At 41.1% G+C, this 19,564-nt stretch overlaps 1 protein-coding gene across 3 annotated transcripts in view; it reads left to right on the top strand.

The window, feature by feature from the left end:
• The window catches only part of Uap1 (UDP-N-acetylglucosamine pyrophosphorylase 1), a 39,644-nt gene extending 24,183 nt beyond the window's left edge, over window positions 1-15,461 (top strand). The window contains exons 5-11 of one of the 3 annotated variants that reach the window (XM_045136270.1): window positions 530-702; window positions 6,133-6,326; window positions 7,708-7,848; window positions 8,933-9,121; window positions 10,179-10,226; window positions 13,828-13,894; window positions 14,890-15,461. In XM_045136270.1, the coding sequence (XP_044992205.1) occupies window positions 530-702; window positions 6,133-6,326; window positions 7,708-7,848; window positions 8,933-9,121; window positions 10,179-10,226; window positions 13,828-13,894; window positions 14,890-14,982 (905 nt within the window). In that variant the 3' untranslated portion in view covers window positions 14,983-15,461. Of the gene's footprint in view, window positions 1-529; window positions 703-6,132; window positions 6,327-7,707; window positions 7,849-8,932; window positions 9,122-10,175; window positions 10,227-13,827; window positions 13,895-14,889 lie in introns of all 3 variants that reach the window. The other 2 variants (XM_045136265.1, XM_045136275.1) reach the window with 2 other exon arrangements.
• Window positions 15,462-19,564: the final 4,103 nt, after the last annotated feature.

Raw genomic sequence — 19,564 nt, 5'->3', positions numbered from 1 at the left:
AGTCAAGGTTGCTGAGTGAAGAAATACATTAAAGTAGCACTCGAAATGGTGTGAAAAGAGGCTTTTACTTGTATTTTGTTTAAATCGCAATAAGCCTTCATGGTTTCTTAACAGTTTGGCATAAAGTGCTCATATGGTTGTTTGAGAGGTAAAATTGTTGGTTTTGCTGCAATAAATACAGCACTAATATGAATCATGTAAGTACTAATGAAGCTTGAAATTTTCTGAAATGATTTATATTATACAATATGTTATAGGCTAAATTATTAAAAGAGGCTGAGTAAAATATGGTCTTTGGGGTTTCCTGGGCCTACACTAATGTTTTCTGTGTGTACTTAACACTAAATGCTTTCAAAATCATATATCTTTTTGGCACCTGAACATTTCCTTATGCATATTCACTTTTCTTGGTTCTGTAATGGGGAACTGTTTTTCAGAGAATTCCAGTCTAGCTTGAAAATCCTGAACAGTCTTCGAGTTACTCTTACAGAGGGTTATGGTGTGCTCCGCTGGCTATTTTATTTTGCAGATGGCAATGGTGGCCTCTATCGGGCTCTTGCAGCCCAGAACATTGTGGAAGATATGGAGCAAAGAGGCATTTGGAGCATTCATGTCTACTGTGTGGACAACATTCTGGTGAAAGTGGCAGACCCACGGTTCATTGGATTTTGCATTCAGAAAGGAGCAGACTGTGGGGCAAAGGTAATGCTTTCATAGTTGTAGTGAATCTTTAAACTGTCAAACTAGGATTATTAATTAAGGTAATTAGAATATTTAGAATTTTTTATTCCTTTAACCTTAACTGTCCTACATTTGCTTTTCCTCCCTTTAACTGGAAACACTTGGTTCTAGAAGTAAGGTCTAACAACCCAGTAAGAATTTAACAAGAAGTAAGAATTTAAAGAGACTGGGTACATGGGTTAGTGGGTTGAGTGCTTACCTAGTGTGCACAAGGTGCTGGGTTCGGTTCCCAGCACCTTATAAGCCAGGCATGGTGTTACACACATGCAATCCTAGCACTTAGGAGATGGAGGCAGGAGTATAAGAAACTCAGGGTCACCCTTCATCCTCAGCTACATAGCTAAGCTGAAGCCAGCCTTGGATACAAAAATGTAAGCTTTCAGCGTATGTGAGGCTGGTGTGAGGAGACAATGAATGAATGCTTACCAGTATATCTAGGATACACTGATTAGTATCATGTTGTGTTTAAATAGATGAACCAATTTTTTCATGTTAACAGTTAACTGGAGTAGTAGGCAAGGGGATTATGGCAGAAATAGCAGCTTTAGACTTCAGTAGGACATTTAACAAAGCATCTCATGATACTCTGAATAAGAGAAAAATATGAAGTTATGGATAAGGAGTTAAAATATTAAATGACTGCTGGACTGGCCATAAATCTATTGATATTAGGGTGAAAAGAGGCTGGTGGAACGAGCCATGTATGACTTGGTCCTTGGCATTGTTGTTGCTTACAGATTTGTACGTGAGTGTGTGTGTAGGCATTGTTCTTTTCCATGTGTTTTATTGACAACTTCCATAAATACAGACAATATTCTTTTCCTCCTCCCAAATCCCCCCTCAACGGAATCCCTTCATTCCAACTAGTCTCTTTCCTATTTTGATGTCATCATTCCCCCCCCCCCGCCCCCCTGTATTATGCAGGTCTTGTGTAGGTAGCATCAGCCACTATGAAGTCGTGAATACCATGGCCACTTTCTCTCTGGAGATCAGCATTGTAAGCAGTCTTCCTATTCCTTTGGCTCTTAGATTCTTCCCACCATCTCTTCTGCAATGGTCCTTGAGCCTTGGAGGGTGTGATAGAGAAGCCTCACTTAGTGTGGAGCACTCCACTGTTACTTCTTCTCAGCACACTGGTGAATTTTGAGTCACCCTAGCGGTCACTGTCATTTTAAAAGAGAAACTTCTCTAACCAAAAGTGAGAATAGCATTAGTATATGGGTGTAGACATAAGTATTTAGAGTGCAGTTTAGTGGGCATAATACATCAATTTAACCAGACAACAGTAGTAGTTTTCTCCCTAGGGCTTATGGTACACATTTTTTTTTTTTTTTTTTTTTCCTGAGGTAGGGTCTCTCTCTATCCCAGGCTGTCCTGGAATTCACTATGTAGTCCCAGCCTGACCTCAAGCTCACAGTGATCCTCCTACCCCTTCCTCCTAAGTGCTGGGATTAGAGGCATGCGCCACTATATCTGTCCACATTTTTTTATTTGCATAGATAGATAATGGTGATACCTTTGTGGAAGCAGGTAAAATATTGCAGTATATTTATAAATAGATGATCAGAAAACATGAGAAACCTTAAAAACATTTCAGAAGACTTAAAAATAGTGATGTTACTTTATGGATGGTTTTATAGGTGTCCAATCTTGCCAAGTAAGGTGTAATACAATTAAATCAAAATCTCAGACTGTTAGTGGGAAGTTTGCAAAACTGCAAAATTTAGAATAAACATGGAAAGATGGGCAAGAAAATGGAGAAAGGGTGATGATAAGGAGGGAAGGTAGATTGGACAAGTCTTTTCAGGTATTAAAATGAATTTAAGGGCTGGAGAGATGGCTTAGCAGTTAAGTGCTTGCCTGTGAAGCCTAAGGACCCCGGTTCGAGGCTCCATTCCCCAGGACCCACATTAGCCAGATGCACAAGGGGGCGCATGTGTCTGGAGTTTGTTTGTAGTGGCTGGAGGCCCTGGCACGCACATTCTTTCTTTCTCTCTCTCTATCTGCCTCCTTCTCTCTCTGTCACTTTCAAATAAATAAATTAAAAATAAGCCAAAAACAATTTAAAATGAATTATAAATAGCAAGTGGAAGTGTACTAGAACAGACTAGAAAAACAGATGCAAGGGATTGGATGGATCAGCCAAAGATGTGTATGTATAAGAGTGTGATAGATAGAACTGGCATTGTAAGCTCTTGGAGGCATTTGTAAAACATGTCAAGAGTGTTCATGAGGGGTTGGGATTTAGCTTAGTGGATGAGTACTTGTTTATCAAGCACAAGGCCCTGGATTTGGTCCTCAGCACTAAAAAATAAAAACTTTAAAAAAAAGTGTTAGTGAACAACTGTGTTTACAGTGGCAGGAGGCCCTGGTGTGCCCATTCTCTCTTCCTCCTTACAAATAAATTTAAAAAAAAAATCTTTTAAAGGAGATCTTCTTTAAGAGACATTCTTCTTGGTTAGAGATTTTGTATTGCAAAGACATTATTTCTCAAGCTAGAGAGAAGGCTCAGTGGTTAAGTCACTTGCCTACAAAGCCTAATGACCCCGGTTTCATTCTCCAGTACCCAAGTAGAACTGTGTTACAGTGATGCTTTCCAGAATACCCACTATTGGGGGGGTAGCTTAGCGGTAGAGCATTTGACTGCAGAATACTCACTAACAATAGTGCCTAACTTCTTGGCTTGTGCTTTTGTGAACTACCCTTCTCTAAGACTTCTCACAGCTCTCACTCCATTAAAGATACGTTGCATCAAACTTAGGGCTCTGTTACAGAAGTACTATGAAGAGTTTTACTACCATACTCTGAATTACTTCCTAGTTCAGCTGTTTCAAAGCATGTAATTTTAATACCTTGATTTTCTAACACAATAGGGGGCAGCTAGCCAGGTATGGTAGTGACATCTGCATTCTCAGCACACAGAAGGCCGAGGGTAGGGGCAGAGAAACAGTTTCTAACATTTCAAGATCTTCTTTTTTATTTTTTTAATTTGGTTTTTTGAGGTAGGGTCTTGTTCTAGCCCAGGCTGACCTGGAATTCACTATGTAGTCTCAGGTTGGCCTTGAACTTACAGCAGTCCTCCTATCTCGGCCTCCCAAGTGTTGGGGTTCTAGGCATTCCCTGGGTGGTTGGGTGTGTGAGTACTGTAAGCCTTGTGTGCATTGTTTTTAAAGGGCAAAACTCCCTGTCTAGTGAGTTACTCATTGTAGAATATGGGAAAGGAAAAGTGGTGATAGATCAAAAGACGAGAATTGCAAATGTGATTGGTTTAAACCATTTGGTTGTATGTTTCCTTCTAGTTCAGTCTACTTTTTTTGGTGAAATGTTTCTTTTCATTGAATACTGTGCCCCTTTCAGGGTGGCAAACAGTGCGACTACACAGGCACTACATGTCTAGAAGCCTTGCCCCATTGAGCTAGACTCAGGGCCCGTGTCTCTAACTGCTTTGCCAACAAAGTCCTCAATAGTGGTGTTAGTGTCTGGAAGAAACTGGGAATGGCTGTGTATTTTAAAGAAATCAGTTACTGAGACAAAAATTTAAGTTTTATGATAGAATTTCATTCTGCCTAAGTTATATTTTTCAAACTGGGGACAGTTAAAAATTCTCTGAAGCATGGCACATAGTTAATTGGACAGGGCAAGCAGAACGGTACCTTTGGATATTCATAATTTGATTATTTGCTTGTATATGTGTGTGTGGGCACATGTGTATGTATCTGCATAGGTTTGGAGGTCAGAAGTTGTCATTAAGTGTCTTCAGTCACTCTCCACTTTATTTATTGAGACAGAGTCTCTTACTGAACCTAAAATTTACCAATTTGGCTAGTCTAGCTAGTAAGTTTGCCCCAAGGATCCTCCTGTCTTTACCTCCCAAGTGCTGGCATTATAGGTGTACACGGCATTTACATAGGGGCTGGGGCTCAAGCCCTGTCACTTGTGTGGTAAGTGCTTTACCAACTGAGCCGTTATGCAGCTCCTTAGTTGATATTTGTATTGGCTGTGTGCTCCTTCATTACATCTGAACATTCATTTAGAGGGTCTCACTTTGTCCTAGAACTCACTCACTTGGTAACCAGACTGGCCTTGAACTCAACATGTTCCTGCTAAGCTTCGTAAGTGTTGAGATCACAGCAGGCATGAGCTACCACGCCTAGCTTAAACTCTGATTTTATATGAGTGCATTACATAGAGTTATTTCATAATTTTCTTTTAAATATTTGACCTGGATCAGAAACATTAGGATTAGGGTGTTGGCATGTCAGAATCACCTGAATGATTTTTGAGAACATATTTTATTTATTTATTATTTATTTATTTATGAGAGAGAGAGAGTGAGAGTAAATTGGGTGTGCTGGGGGCTCAAGACACTGCAGACAACCTCCAGACACATGTGCTACCTTGTGCATCTGGCTTATGTGGGCATTGGGGAATTGAACTTGGGTTCTTAGGCTTCATATGCAAGCACCTTAACCACTAAGCCATCTCTCCAGCCTAAGAGTGCTTTTTAAAATTGAATATTCTTCTCTTTTTTTCCTTTGACTTTGCTACACATTTTTCTTCTAGGTCTTCCATCAGCCCAGAGCCGTTGTTAAATAATCAAATTGCTGGTTTTCGAATGTTTTAAAGGCATGGAATCTTTTACTTCAAATAAAATGTGGCATACAAAATGAATATTTTTTAAATCTATTTGAGAGGGAGAGAGAGAGGAGCACACCAGGACCCGTGTTTCTGGACACATATTCCAGACTCATGTGCCACTTTGTGCATCAAGCTTTACATAGGTACTGGGGAATTGCCCCTGGGCCAACAGGTCTTTAGCTGTTGGGCCATCTCTCCAGCCCAGATTTTTCTGATTAGAGTTCAAGTAGAAGCTGTGACCTGCCTGCTTTAATCCTCCTACTCCCTACCTAAGTCTCATAAAAACTAGTCAAGCATTGAAGAAACAAGAGTTTTCTTTTTTCAAATGAAGTAATGTTCTGGGTCATATAAAATGAGACAAAATGCCTTAGATATTTTTGTTTTGTGAATCTCAGAAAAAAAATTCATTAATTCTTAAAGTTCTTGAATATGATTAATGGTAGTCAAACAAAAAATACAAGTTATTTTGGGCATAGGTTCCTGTGTGGCTTCCTCTGGGCTACATGTATGTAACAATATTTCTGCCCTGGTTTGCTTATGTGATGAATGGGAAGCCTATGATGTGCCTCATTTCCAACTGGAAAGTAGTTTGTCAAAGAAAATATATTCAGTTTTCTACAGGTAGAGATTCTATTTGAATTAATACTTTAAAATGATATAAGCAGAATTGCACACGTAGGCTCTGACAATGGCAAATCTCCAAAGGAGCATTTCACTAAATTTCTTCTTCTGTTGTTGTCTTTTTGTGGGCAGGTGGTAGAGAAAACGAACCCCACAGAACCAGTTGGAGTGGTTTGCCGAGTGGACGGAGTATACCAGGTGGTAGAATATAGTGAGATTTCTCTGGCAACAGCTCAGAAACGAAGCTCAGATGGACGTCTGCTGTTCAATGCTGGAAACATTGCCAATCATTTCTTCACCGTACCATTTCTGAGAGATGTTGTCAAGTACGAACAAGATAGAGACCTTTAAAACTGCTTTAATGTTAGTTAGAAATTGAGGCTCCTGGGAGGTAGGTAGGCACCCAGGTCCATGTCCCACAGAATTCTTTCTTGATTGTCACTTATCAAAGGGACATGTACCTCACATTGTGGTTTTTCATGATTCATCATAGAGTAGGACTTGGAAGGAGGTCTTCTCCAGCGCAGGAACTGCTGTCCAAAGTGGGCTTTCCCTTTTCTCACCCTGCCAGTGCCCTGGCTATGTGCTGGGGTTAAGAGGTGGAATGCTTTACTTCTGAGAGCTCTATGCCAACTGCGTCAGATGTTTGAGGTAGATCCAGTGCATCTGTGTTTTACAAAGCTGCCCACGTACTTCTAATGCAGCTGACTCCCAGGCCAGCATGAAGGAGTAAAGAAAAGAGGACTTGAGGCTAGGATGGAAATCAGCATGATGTGCTCACAGTGTAAAATGAGAGCTGTTTCATCCACCAGGACATTTTCATGATAAATTCACTTGGTATTTCAGACATTCAAGAAGACTACCTACTTTTTAAACAGATTTTTGTTTTTGATTGATGATAGTTTCATATACTTATGGGGTACAGTGTATGTGTGTGTCTCTATATATATGTGTAGGTAGATAGATACAGATACTGATATTTATATTTGAGTTGGGGTCTTACTACATCTCAGGTGGACTTGGAACTTGCTCTGTAGTTCCAACCTGGCCCTAAACTCAGGGTGATCCTCCTGCCTCAACCTCCCGAATGCTGGGACTAAAGGCCTGTACCACCACGCCTGCTTACAGTGTGATATTTTAGTGCATGTACACAGTGTAGAGTGCCTAGATCAGCCTGGCTAAGTTTTATTAGACTACTAACCCCGGTTCTAAGATAGTTCTCTTTCACCGTGCTGTCTAATTCATCTGCAGTAACTTGTAGTGCCCTTCTGTCCTGTGCATGGACAGATTGCGGGAAGGGTAAGCAAAGAGAGCATTTTATAGAACATATGAAGTGGTGGAGGAGAAGTATTAGTGTAAGCTCGCTCTGTGTGCATGTGTGCATAGCTTAAGCTGATCCTCAAACTTAATATATAGCCCCAGCTGACATTATCATGGTGATCTTCCTACCTCCCAGGTGCTAGTATTATAGGTATAAACAACTACATCTAGTTTTGTGTGTGCTTGTATTTTTTTTTTTTTTTAGCATGGAAGACATTATTTGACATTTTAGGGAAAATTATGACTAAATCTATGTTTGAACTAAGGTTTAATTCTTAACTTGGAAGGTCTTAGTTCTGGTTATTGATGTCTACTTGAGTATTACCAGATTTTTTTTTTCTGGTATTTTCAATCTAGAAAGTGATCCTATCTTTCTTTCTCTCTTAGTGTTTTTGAACCTCAGTTGCAACACCATGTAGCTCAAAAGAAGATTCCGTATGTGGATTCGCAGGGACAGTTAATTAAGCCAGATAAACCGAATGGAATAAAGATGGAAAAATTTGTCTTTGACATCTTCCAGTTTGCAAAGTATGCTTTGAACATCACCATTAATATTAAATGCATGCCTTGAAATGTTGCTTTTTACTCTGTTAACCAAGAAATAAATGTGTGTGTGTGTGTGTGTGTGTGTGTGTGTGTGTGTGTATTTGCAAGCAGAGAGAGAGAGAGACAGAGTAAGAGAGAGAATGGGTACACAGGGCCTCCAGCCACTGCAAACAGCCTCCAGATGCATTGCCACCTTGTTTATCTGGGTTTACATGGGTACTGGGGAATTAAATCCAGGCTTGGCAGGCTTTGCAAGCAAGAGCCTTTAATTGCTGAGACATTTTTCCAGCCCCCTCCCTTTTTTTGGTTCGAAGTAGGGTCTCACTCTAGCCCAGTCTGACCTGGAATTTACTGTATAGTCTCAGGGTGGCCTTGAACTCATGACAGTCCTCCTACCTCTGCCTCCTGAGTGCTAGGATTAAAGGCATGTGCCACCATGCCTGGCCAGCCCTGCAGTTTTAGATTCCATAAAAATCATGTTGAATGTGGAGATGTATATTTCAGAACATGGCCAATATGCAAATTCAGGCAAGACATTAGCTATAGTAGAGTATTCTCATAGAGCCATGTCCAGTCCCTTCCCCTTTCCTGCACTTTCTCCTCTCCCTTTTTCCTTTTATTTTGAGACAGTGTTTCATGTGTGCCCAGATTGGCCTTGAGCTTGCTGTGTATAAGGAGGAGCTTGCACTCCTTTCTGGCCTCCTGCCTTCACCTCCTCAATGCTGGGATTACAGGTTTTGCCCCCACGTCTGGCTTCCCACATGCTTCTCACCATCCCTTCTGCTCAAAGCAGATACTAGTGTGATCTTTGTGCATTAACATTTCTCATCTAAAATGAAGAGTTTCATAGTTGAGAGTAGAAATTATTTTTCATTTTGCTCTGGAGAAGAAAATTCCAACTTTCTTGGGACTGAGAATAAGCATTACATTATTTATAAGTCATTTGAAATTTGATGAAGAAACCCCGTCATTGAATCCCAAAGGCTTAGGCATGTTGGGAGGAGTCAGAAGCTGTGTAGGCAGATTTACTTCATAAAAATGAAGTCTGTGTGTGGTTCCACTCTAGGAAGTTCGTGGTGTATGAAGTGTTACGGGAAGATGAGTTCTCCCCGCTCAAGAATGCGGACAGTCAGAATGGGAAGGACAACCCTACTACTGCCAGGCATGCTCTGCTGTCCCTTCATCACTGCTGGGTCCTCAATGCGGGGGGCCACTTCATAGATGAAAATGGCTCTCGCCTCCCAGCAATTCCCCGGTAAGTCAGTATCTCTGTGTTTTCTCTTTTTGGCATAAGAGTGTTCTTGGTGTTCACTGATGTAGCCCTAGCTCTTTCCTTCTCTGAAGTACTGCTGCGTGGGTAGTTCCTGTTGTGAAATAACCACAGCCTTGCCGATTACTCTGGAATGATTGCTTTCCCAAAGAGGAGACTCTTCTAGATCTCCTTTTTCTTTCTTTGTTTTTTGACTTTAGAAACATCCCCATGATGTCACTGAAATAATTCCTGCAAAGTAATGGTCAGAAAGTAGTGTGTGCATTGTGCTGTGTGGTTGAAACCACTGGCAGCACACCGTATCACAGGCAAGTACAGGCATATTCCTCAGCCAGAGAGACTGCCGCTGCCACCCGTCATCTCTGACACCCGCCAAGAGCCTCGCCTGCTGCAGGCTGCCCATGAGCTGGAGGCCTGTGCTCTTCATGGTAGCACGTACCAGTGAAGGTGCCATGAAAGGAAACGGGTGACAGTTATGTTCCCTGATACTCAAACTTTAGAGATGTTTTTGACTTCTGAAGTTAAAAAAGAAGGCACTTGTAGCTTTTCAAATTTGAGATAGAGCACTTTTAACCCAAATCCTTCATTTTATGATAAAACTTCATTGGCACCTGGAATTTCCCTTTCTACGTCTTCTGGTGTTGGCATACTTAAGTGAAGTGGCCTGCATTTAATTTTCATTCTTAAGGGGTGTTTGGCTACATTAACAACAATGCTAGAAAGCCTCAGCGGATGATAGGGCGTTGGGCAGTGGGGCTAACCCGCCAAAACTCTTTCACAAGGGTGGTGTTTATGTGTTCTTAGTGTAAGGCCACTTAGAATAGGTGTCCACAAGCTTGTTCCATGACATGTCCCATTGTCATGCTTCGTCTTTGACCACTGAGTTGTTTTGTTTTTCTTAATGCCTAAGGTATCTTGTGCTACGTTTATGATTTACCATACAGACATGCCATTTAATCAAGACTATTTTGCAGCTCCACTTCATTGTTACAGTTTGATTTGTTTCCATTCCCATTAATGCTTATTTATTCCTACATAGCAGTGCTACAAATGGAAGGTCAGAGACCATCACATCTGATGTCAATCACAAGTAAATATACCAGCCTGCCTGCAGTGCATGGTGATGGGGCTGTGCTTCCCTCCATACTAACTGGCATTGTAGTTTAGTGCTCTGCCTTTCGGGGTCTGGAGGGAGGGTGATTGCAGCTCTGGTGGGGGTGCGCTGCTTTCCTGGTGGCAGGTGCCTATCTGGGTAAAACTAACTCAGACTCTTGGTGCATGAAGGAAGTGGGGAGCATGCTTACTAAAGAACTGGAGTGTGGATGTTTGAGCCCACAGTGACAGCTTTCCAGGTGCTAGATAGGATCAGAGTAGGTCATAGGACCGAGGGAACAGTTTGGATCCCAGTACCTTTTAGCATAAACATGAGCTAGATAAAAATGACATTCTGAAAGCATGTCTTTCTGAACTGGATCCTGACATACTGTTCAGCAGCTCCTAACAAGGAGAAAGCACCTCTTTTCTTTTCATTTGCACACTAGCATCTCACCTTTTGAGTGACTGGGTTTTTTGGCCTTTTTGTTGTTGTTTTAAGAAAAGTCTTACTATGTGGCCCAGGCTGGCCTGGAGCTCTCGATTCTCTTGCTTCAAGTTTCCAAGTGCTGGTATTACAGGCATGCACCCGTGCCCAGCTAGTCAGTGAGCTTTAATTATTGTGAATTGTTGGATTCAAAGCATGTATTTTTTGTCTTTAACAGCAGGTCATAATTTGCTAGAAAAGACACATAGCCTTTCTTATCTGATTCTGACTTTAAAAAGCCATTAATGACATGTTACAAGGACGGTTGCTGTACTTAAGTTACTATGTTTAGTTTTGAGTTTTGTCATGTAATTGGGGAAACAGGTACAGAAAGGATCTTGAGATAGAAGTTAGCCTCAGAAAGAGTTGCTCTGATGACAATCTCATCCATGTGCTTTTTCCTGCCATGCCATTCATTGTCACCCTGTAGACAAGTTCTTGTGAATGTCTGTGTCTCTGAGATATGGTGCTGCAGACGAGGAAAGGGGTCTTGGTGATCCACTTAGCTTCTTCTAGGAGCCATAGATGACTGTTGCTACTTACGGCATGGGAACCTGGGAGCAGAGCCCACTGCCATCTTCTGTCTCTTCTGTTACTTTATTATTATTTTTTGTTTTGTTTTGTTTTTTCGAGGTGGGGTCTCACTCTGGCCCAGGCTGACCTGGAATTCACTATGTAGTGTCAGGGTGGCCTTGAACTCACGGCGATCCTTGTACCTCTGCCTCCCAAGTGCTGGGATTAAAGGTGTACACCACCACACCCGGCTTCATCTGTTACTTTTAATATGCAGAAGGCTGGGGATGTGGCTCAGTGGTAGCACTCTTGCTATTTTACATAGGCTCTGGATTCTATAAAGAAAAGGATTAACATGTAGAAGCAACCTACTTTTATGTTTTTACCCTAAATTTCCTTGTCATCGCATCATAGCTTTTAACTCAAAAAATGGGGTTTTATAAATTGAAGGCATATAAACTCAGTTAAGACACTGACAGTTTAAATGTTTCTTAATTCCTAATCTGAATTGTTTTATTTGGTGTTCTTCCCATTTTTAATTTTTGCTATTTGTAGAATAATTAAACTGAAATTAAAGATTGTTCCCAGATGATATCATGGACTTAGGAAAAATTAAATCTTCAGCGTTAAGGTTTCCTACAGAGAGTTGAAAAGGACTACTTGAAAATGAGAAAAGGAAATATTTTATGTACAAGAGAGAAACCACATGGAGATACTATGAAAAACTGGAAGCAAGGATGCTGGGTCTTGATAATATGATGTTTTATTATGTTTGTTTGTTTTTGAGGTAGGGTTTCTCTGTAGCCCAAGCTGACCTGGAATTCACTATGTAGTCTCAGGTTGGCCTTGAACTCATGGCAATCCTTCTACCTCTGTCTTCGAAGTGCTGGGATTAAAGTCCTGTGCTACCATGCCCAGTCCCACATGACTTAAAAATTCTTATTCTTAATTTACTGTCTTAGCTACCAAAAAGATGCTTGGTGAAGAATTAGGGGCTAGTTATGCTGTTGGGCTAATTTACCAATAAACTCTGGTTCTGTGTTTGATGATGACTGCTCTGTCTTTACTCCTTAACAAGTAGTAGTTTGAAGTAAGCTGAGATATCATATAGAGTGCTTTGAGAACCACTCAGTGGTTCTGTTTAGATTCAGAGAGATTGGGTTGTGTCTGGCATCAGGAGCCTCTTGATCTTACTGGCTTCACAAAGCTTGAGACAATGTACTTGGAGAGAAAGACTATGACTTGAGGCTACAAAAGGCTAGATTTTTTTTCTATATTATTGTTAAGAGTCTTTAAAAGGGAAATACCATAGGTATCCAAGGACAGAAAATAGAAAGAAAACATTATTTATTGATATGTTAACGAATCCAGAAGTTCAGAATTGCAAGTGTCTGTAAATACTAGATTATGATATGGAGTTAAGCAAACGGTGACTTTGGCCTTGCCCTTATCCTAGTGCTGTCTGACCTCATACGTTGGAAACAAGTACTTGGAGACATAAATTAACTTAGCTAATAGAGATTTAGATTGTACCAAAATCATGTTCTGGGGAATAATTTAAAAATACTGTCAACAGGCTCTCCTGCAGGGAGGGAAGTCTTATATTACTGTGATGTACAGTTTTCTAGTTGTTAGCTACTCATGGCTACTGAGCACTGGGAATGTGATTGCTATGACAGATGAACAAGCTTAAATGTGTAATTAAAGAAATTGTCATTATTTTTAGTTTTATCAGCTCACATGACTGTTGGCTACTGTATTGGATAGTGTGGCTCTAAAATGTTTGTCAGGGTTAGAGGGATGGCTCAGCAGTTAAGGTGCTTACCTGTGAAGCCTAATGACCTGGGTTCAACTCCTCAGTACCCAAGTGAAGCCAGATGCACAAAGTGGTGCATGCATCTATAGTTTGTTTGCAGTGACTAGAGGCCCTGGTGTATCCATATTCATATTCTCTCTCTCTTTGCAAATAAACAAATAAAATATTTAAAATGTTTGTCAGCATTCAGTATCTGACTTGCAAGATTGTGCTTGGTGAGGATTCAAATGAAACCAGAAGCATTCAAGGTGTCTAGCAGTGGGTCTGGCATATAGTATATACCTGATCCCTTTATCAATTTTATGTAATTAGAAATGGTAACAAGTAAGTGAGATTATGTAAGGGGATAGATAGTGTGCAAAGAACTAGCAGTTGTCACTGGCAATGTCCAAGTCGTCTGACTATGAGAACTTAACTTGAGGTATTTAATGATCCGTTCTTTGTTCAACTAGGAGAATCTTTGTACCTGATAGCTTCTCAGAAAATTATGATCTAAGGCTGGGTGTGGTGGCGCATGCCTTTAGCATTCAGGAGGCAGAGGTAGGAGAATCACTGTGAGTTCAAAGTCATCCTTGAAGTACACAATAAATTCCAGGTCAGCTTGGGCTAGAGTGAGACCCTACCTTGATAAAACAAACAAACAAACAAAAATTAAAAAAAAAAACAACAGAAAATTATGGTCTGTATTTTCTCACAGGCAAGTTATATGGGAAGCAGAATCTTCACATATGTGTTTGTATATATGTATATATGTGTGCGTGCGCTTTTTTTTTTCTTTCTTAGCTTGAAGGATGCCAATGATGTACCAATCCAGTGTGAAATCTCTCCCCTCATCTCTTATGCTGGAGAAGTAAGTTTGCTTCACTTTTTCCCCTGCTCTTTTACAAAATACATATTTCCAAATAGCTGAAAATGGCTTCTAAATGTTTCCAACACAAATAAGTGGTAAGTACTTGAAGAGATGAATCTGCTGATTAGCCAGAAGTGGATTACAATATATGCATTCATTGAAACACCACATTGTACCCATAAATATATAGTCATTTATCAGTTAAATTTCAGAGAAAGTGGGATTCTAGGATTGCTGTAGGTTGAAGTGGAGTTCCCTGCAGAGAAGACACAGCATTTTTGGGTAGTTCTGTCCTAAGACCCTGTTTCAGGCAAGGAGCTGAGAAGCTGCCTCTGTTGTGATTCCTCTTGATAACTGTTAGATCTTTTGTCTATCCTGCGGGTAAGTTTGTATCAATGAACAGAAGTCTCTAATGTGTAGTCATTTCAGCTGTGTAGTGAAGTGCAGTGGGCTTCCAAAAATTCGGTAATCAGCCTTGTTTGTTTGGCTAAATTATGTGTTTCTTTAATGAAAGGTAAGGTTTCTTTACAAGTACATAGTTTGTTCATAACTTAGTACTGTTCCCTTTAAAACCTGAGGATTTGTGAGTCCTTACTGTACTGAATATATTCTATTTTTTCTGGAGATTCTTGTCATTTTTATCTAGTTGTAGCACAGGAGATGACTAGCTTGCTTAGAAACTTAACTATTGACTTATGATTGTGGAAAGAGTATCATCTTACTGACTTTAGAAATTCTGTTACAATCATTTAATTGGCCTGTGTGAGGCTCTGGTTTCATCCCTACTACTGCAAACAACCAAAGGGTCCATAAATCAGTCATTAAGTCTAGTTTACAAAGTACATCAAGTAGAAATTTGACTCAGATTCTTCATTTCAACCCAGTTTAAAAAATTCATGCTTTAAATCTTTAGTACAACCGATACATAGGCCCAGTGTTGTATGACAGACACACAGCCCTTTTCTTACCGTGTTTCATTTCATTCTTTCTTTTAGGGAATAGAAAGTTACGTGGCTGGTAAAGAATTCCATGCACCTTTAATCATTGATGAGAATGGAGTCCATGAGCTGGTCAAAAATGGTCTATGAACCATAGACCACATTCTCCCACAATAGGGAATAGCTTTTATTTTTGATAGATCAACTGTGAACTGACAGGATCTCTCCTGGAAAACTGAAGTTAGAACATTCACAGGGTTTCACTGTGCTTGCTGCTGTCTGAGAAACGACTGCAAACTCCCAAGGCCACAGGACTGAACTTCAGATAGCATTTTTATGATTCTCAACTCATTGAAGGTCTTATTTATATTTTTTAACTGTATGATTTTTTTCAAGCCAAGGAAAACATTGGCCACCCAGGAAATTTCCTGCACCTTGACTGTGGTTGGGATGTTCACCATGACTTGACTTGGCGCTGGAGACATTTGTTTTTGAAGTTGTACATGGTAGTAATCAGTCACTGTACATGTCAGAAGGTTTCTATGGTACTAAAAATTTGTTTTATTTTGTCAAGCATTAAATTTTTTTAAGAAAATAACTGGACAGCAAAATAAAATTATCTTATTGTCTCTGGAGTGTTATTTCTGCTTTGAGAAAATTATTCCATTAAGAAAGAGCAAAGCTTGGGAGAATCTTTGAGATAATGGATAAAACCAGATGGGTATGTCTATGTCTATGTCTATGGTTGGAAACATCTAACTTTGGGCTTTGTCTTCTACCAGTTTACAATAGCTCTCTAACAAAACCTGACCTTTTGTCCTCCACAGGGGGCAATAGGCAATGTCTGAGATGCTGGGTGAGATGCTATGACTGGCATCACTGAGTAGAGATAGATATGTTGCCAGATGCACAAGATCGCCTCCCACAGTAAAGGATTGTCTGGCCTAGTGTGTCAAAAGTGTTAAAGTTGGGAAATGCTATTTTAAATCATTCCTTTGTCTTTTCCAAATATTTTAAAAGACTTAAAATTCAAAAGAATAGGGGCTGGGGAGGTTACTTAGTGGTTAAAGGCTTTGCTTGCAAAGCCTGCTGGCCTGGGTTTAATTTCCCACCCACTCACATAAAAACCAGACAGAAAAAGTGGCACATGTATCTGCTGTTCATTTAGCAATAAGAGACCCTAGCATCCCCACCCCCATGCATGTGCAAATAAAAAATTTTAAAAATTCCAAAGAATATCACTTCTAGATATCATCAAGCAAATTGTTGTTTTTGTTCTCTCCTAATTTGAGGATTTAAAAAAAAATTAGAAGGGTTGGGCATGGTTGTGCATGCCTTTAATCCCAGCACTTGGGAGGCAGAGGTAGGTAGGAGGATCGCCATGAGTTTGAGACCACTCTGAGATGACTCAGTGAATTCCAGGTCAGCTTGAGCTAGAGCGAGACCCTACCTCAAACAACAACAACAAAAATTAGAGGCAAATAAGAATCTTTAAATGTAGGCCAGCAATCTTTGGTCATTAATATAGTTCTCTGTGTCTAAAGTATAGTTTGCATTGAAAAACAAATGCACATAGGAGCCGGGTATGCTCTTAATCCCAGCACTCAAGAGGCAGATGTAGGAGGATTGCTCTGAATTCAATGCCAGCCTGGGACTACATAGTGAATTTCAGGCCAGCTTGGACTAGAGTGAGACCCTACTTCAAAAAAACTAAAAAGAAGTGCACTTAGGTAACATTTATACACTGACTAAAGGTCAATAGTATAGGGATAAATGAAAGATTCCAAAAATTAGATGTAGAGTAACAAACTTATTTTTCACTAACAAGTTAAAAATGTATGAGTCTTTAAGCATCACTTTTTTCTTTAAAGAGCATATCATATTGGCATTTTTTAAAAAATATTTTTTGTTCATTTTTTATTTATTTATTTGAGAGCGACAGACACAGAGAGAAAGACAGATAGAGGGAGAGAGAGAGAATGGGCGTGCCAGGGCTTCCAGCCACTGCAAATGAACTCCAGACGCGTGCGCCCCCTTGTGTATCTGGCTAACGTGGGACCTGGGGAATTCAGCCTCGAACCGGGGTCCTTAGGCTTCACAGGCAAGCACTTAACCACTAAGCCATCTCTCCAGCCCAATATTGGCATTTTTTATTAGTTATGCATATAGTGTGTATACAGCCAGGATGGTACCGTCGTTAGCCTTCTCCCTGTTATCCCCCCATGAGGATTGTGGGTTGTGCATTGTGGGGGAGGCCATCAGTTATGGGGAAGAGACAATGTCTCTGTGCATAATAACCCAACTTAATGCGCATTTGTGTGTGTGTGGTTTGGACTAAGGACTAAAGAGTGTACTAGCACGTTTTTATTTTGTTTCACTAATAATACAGGTTTTTCTTTTCTTTCTTTTCTTTTCTCCTCTTCCCTCCCCTCCCCTCCCCTCCCCTCCCCTCCCCTCCCCTCCCCTCCCCTCCCCTCCCCTCCCCTCCCCTCCCCTCCCCTCCCCTCCCCCCCCCTCCCCTCCCCTCCCCTCCCCTCCCCCCCCTCCCCTCCCCTCCCCCCCCTCCCCTCCCCTCCCCTCCCCTCCCCTCCCTTCCCTTCCCTTCCCTTCCCTTCCCTTCTCTTCTCTTCTCTTTTTTGGGTTTTTGAGGTAGGGTCTCACTCTAGCCCAGGCTGACCTGGAATTCATATGGAGTCTCAGGGTGGCCTCGAACTCACGGCAATCCTCCTACCTCTGCCTTCGAGTGCTGGGATTAAAGGTGTGCGCCACCACGCCCGGCAATAGTACAGTTTTTGTTGTTGTTGTTTTGAGGCAGGATTTCACTATAGGCCAGGCTACCCTGAAACTCTTTGGTCCCAGGCTGGCCTTGAACTCACAATGATTCTTTTAGTTCTGCCTCCTGAGTGCTGGAATTATAAAGTTGTATGCCACCATGCCCAGCCCAATAGTGCAGTTTAGCTATTACTCGTTTAGTATTTCAGAGATTCCTGAAATCTGAGTTCTCACTGGAGTGAGCTGCTAATGGGCAGTGAGGACAGAACTGAGTTTTGAGCACCTGGATATGTCATTTTCTTTTTTTATTTAAATTTTTTTGTTCATTTTTATTTATTTGAGAGCAACCGACAAAGAGGCAGGGAGGAGGGCAGAGAAAGAAAGAGAGAAAGGGTGAGCCAGGGCCTCCAGCCATTGCAAACGAGCAGTGAAGAGACTATCAGATGAGGGAAGAGTTTGAGAGATCAGTTAGGCTATGAAATTACAAGGAGAATATGATTGCCTTTCATTAGGAGTTGTGGTTTGAATCAGATAAACTTACATGTTTTCAATGCTTGATCCATAGCTGGTAGCAGTTTTGGAGGTGGAGCCTTGCTAGAGGAGATGTACTGCTGTGGCTGGGCTTTGGCTGTTATAGCCACCTCCCTCTTGCCAGAGCTCAACTTGCTATCTTGCTTCCTGCCAGTTGCTGTGGCAAGAAGTGATGTCCAGCCTTTGCTCTACCATGCTTTGCCATGCTGAAACTTCCCCTTAGGCTGTAAACCAAAATAACCCCTTTCCTATTATTAGCTGCCTTTGCTCAGCAACCGAGGATAACAGCATCAGGAATCCTTGTTAAATCTTTGTTCCAATTCAGAAAGTGCAGTATTGGGTAAAATGTTTACAAAAAATATGAATTGAAATCATTTTCAGATATCATAGATTTATGCATTAGTTAGTAGTCACTTTGAGATAGTTTTCATCTGTTTCAGGACATCTAGGAAGTAAGTAAAACGACTTTTTTAAAAAGCTTTTTTAGGGCTGGTGGGATGGCATTTGCCTGCAGAGCCAGAGGACTCAGGTTCAATTCCCCAGGACCCATGTTAGCCAAATGCACAAGGGGGTGCATGTGTCTGGAGTTCATTTGCAGTGGCTGGAGGCCCTGGTGTGCCCATTTTCTTTCTCTCCCCCTCTCCCTCTCTCTCTCTCTTTCTCTGTCAAATCACTCACTCACTCAATCAATCAATCAAATAACGTTTTTGAGAATTTTAGTACATGAACATAATGTAATTTGATCATATTCCCATCTTGTTACCCTTCCCCCATACCACTGGGCACCCTCCCCTTTCTAAGTAGTCCTTCTATGTTGATATCTCTTTTTGTCCTCAGTCCTCTGTCAAAGGGTTGATGGGTTTAGAATTGTACCAAATTTGGGGCACCACCACCACTGTGAGGTCATGGATGCCCCAGTCTATGTCCAGAGAACAGCACCGTGAGCACTCCCTCCCACCCTGTGGTTCTTTCATCGTTTCCACCCCTTCTTCTGCAGTGTTCCCTGAATTCGGAGGGCATGGTACAGATGTCTCGTTTTAGTGTCAAGCTCTCACCAGCCTCTTATGTTCAGCTCATATGAGTTTTGTGTCTCTAGTATCTACCACCATCTCCACAGAGAAGCTCCTCTTGTTAGCAGTGAGAGCAGCACCTGCTTGTTCTGCCCCTAACTCTGCCATGATCCCTGAGCCCTGGAGGGTGTGATCGAGATGATTCACCCATCCAGTGCTAAGTACTGGACCATTTTCATCACCTTGATGAGTCTGTGTCTTACCCAGTATTCACTGTCATCTGTGTTAAAAAAAAAAAAAAAAAAAAAAAAAAAGCTTCTTGGGCTGGAGAGATGGCTTAGCTGTTAAGGCGCTTGCCTGCAAAGCCAAATGATCCAGGTTTGTTTCCCTAGTACCTACATAAAGCGAGATGCACTAGG

The sequence above is a fragment of the Jaculus jaculus genome, chromosome 1 (assembly GCF_020740685.1).
Source record: "Jaculus jaculus isolate mJacJac1 chromosome 1, mJacJac1.mat.Y.cur, whole genome shotgun sequence".
Lineage (NCBI taxonomy): Eukaryota > Metazoa > Chordata > Mammalia > Rodentia > Dipodidae > Jaculus > Jaculus jaculus.
This window is presented reverse-complemented; position numbering and strand designations above follow the sequence as displayed.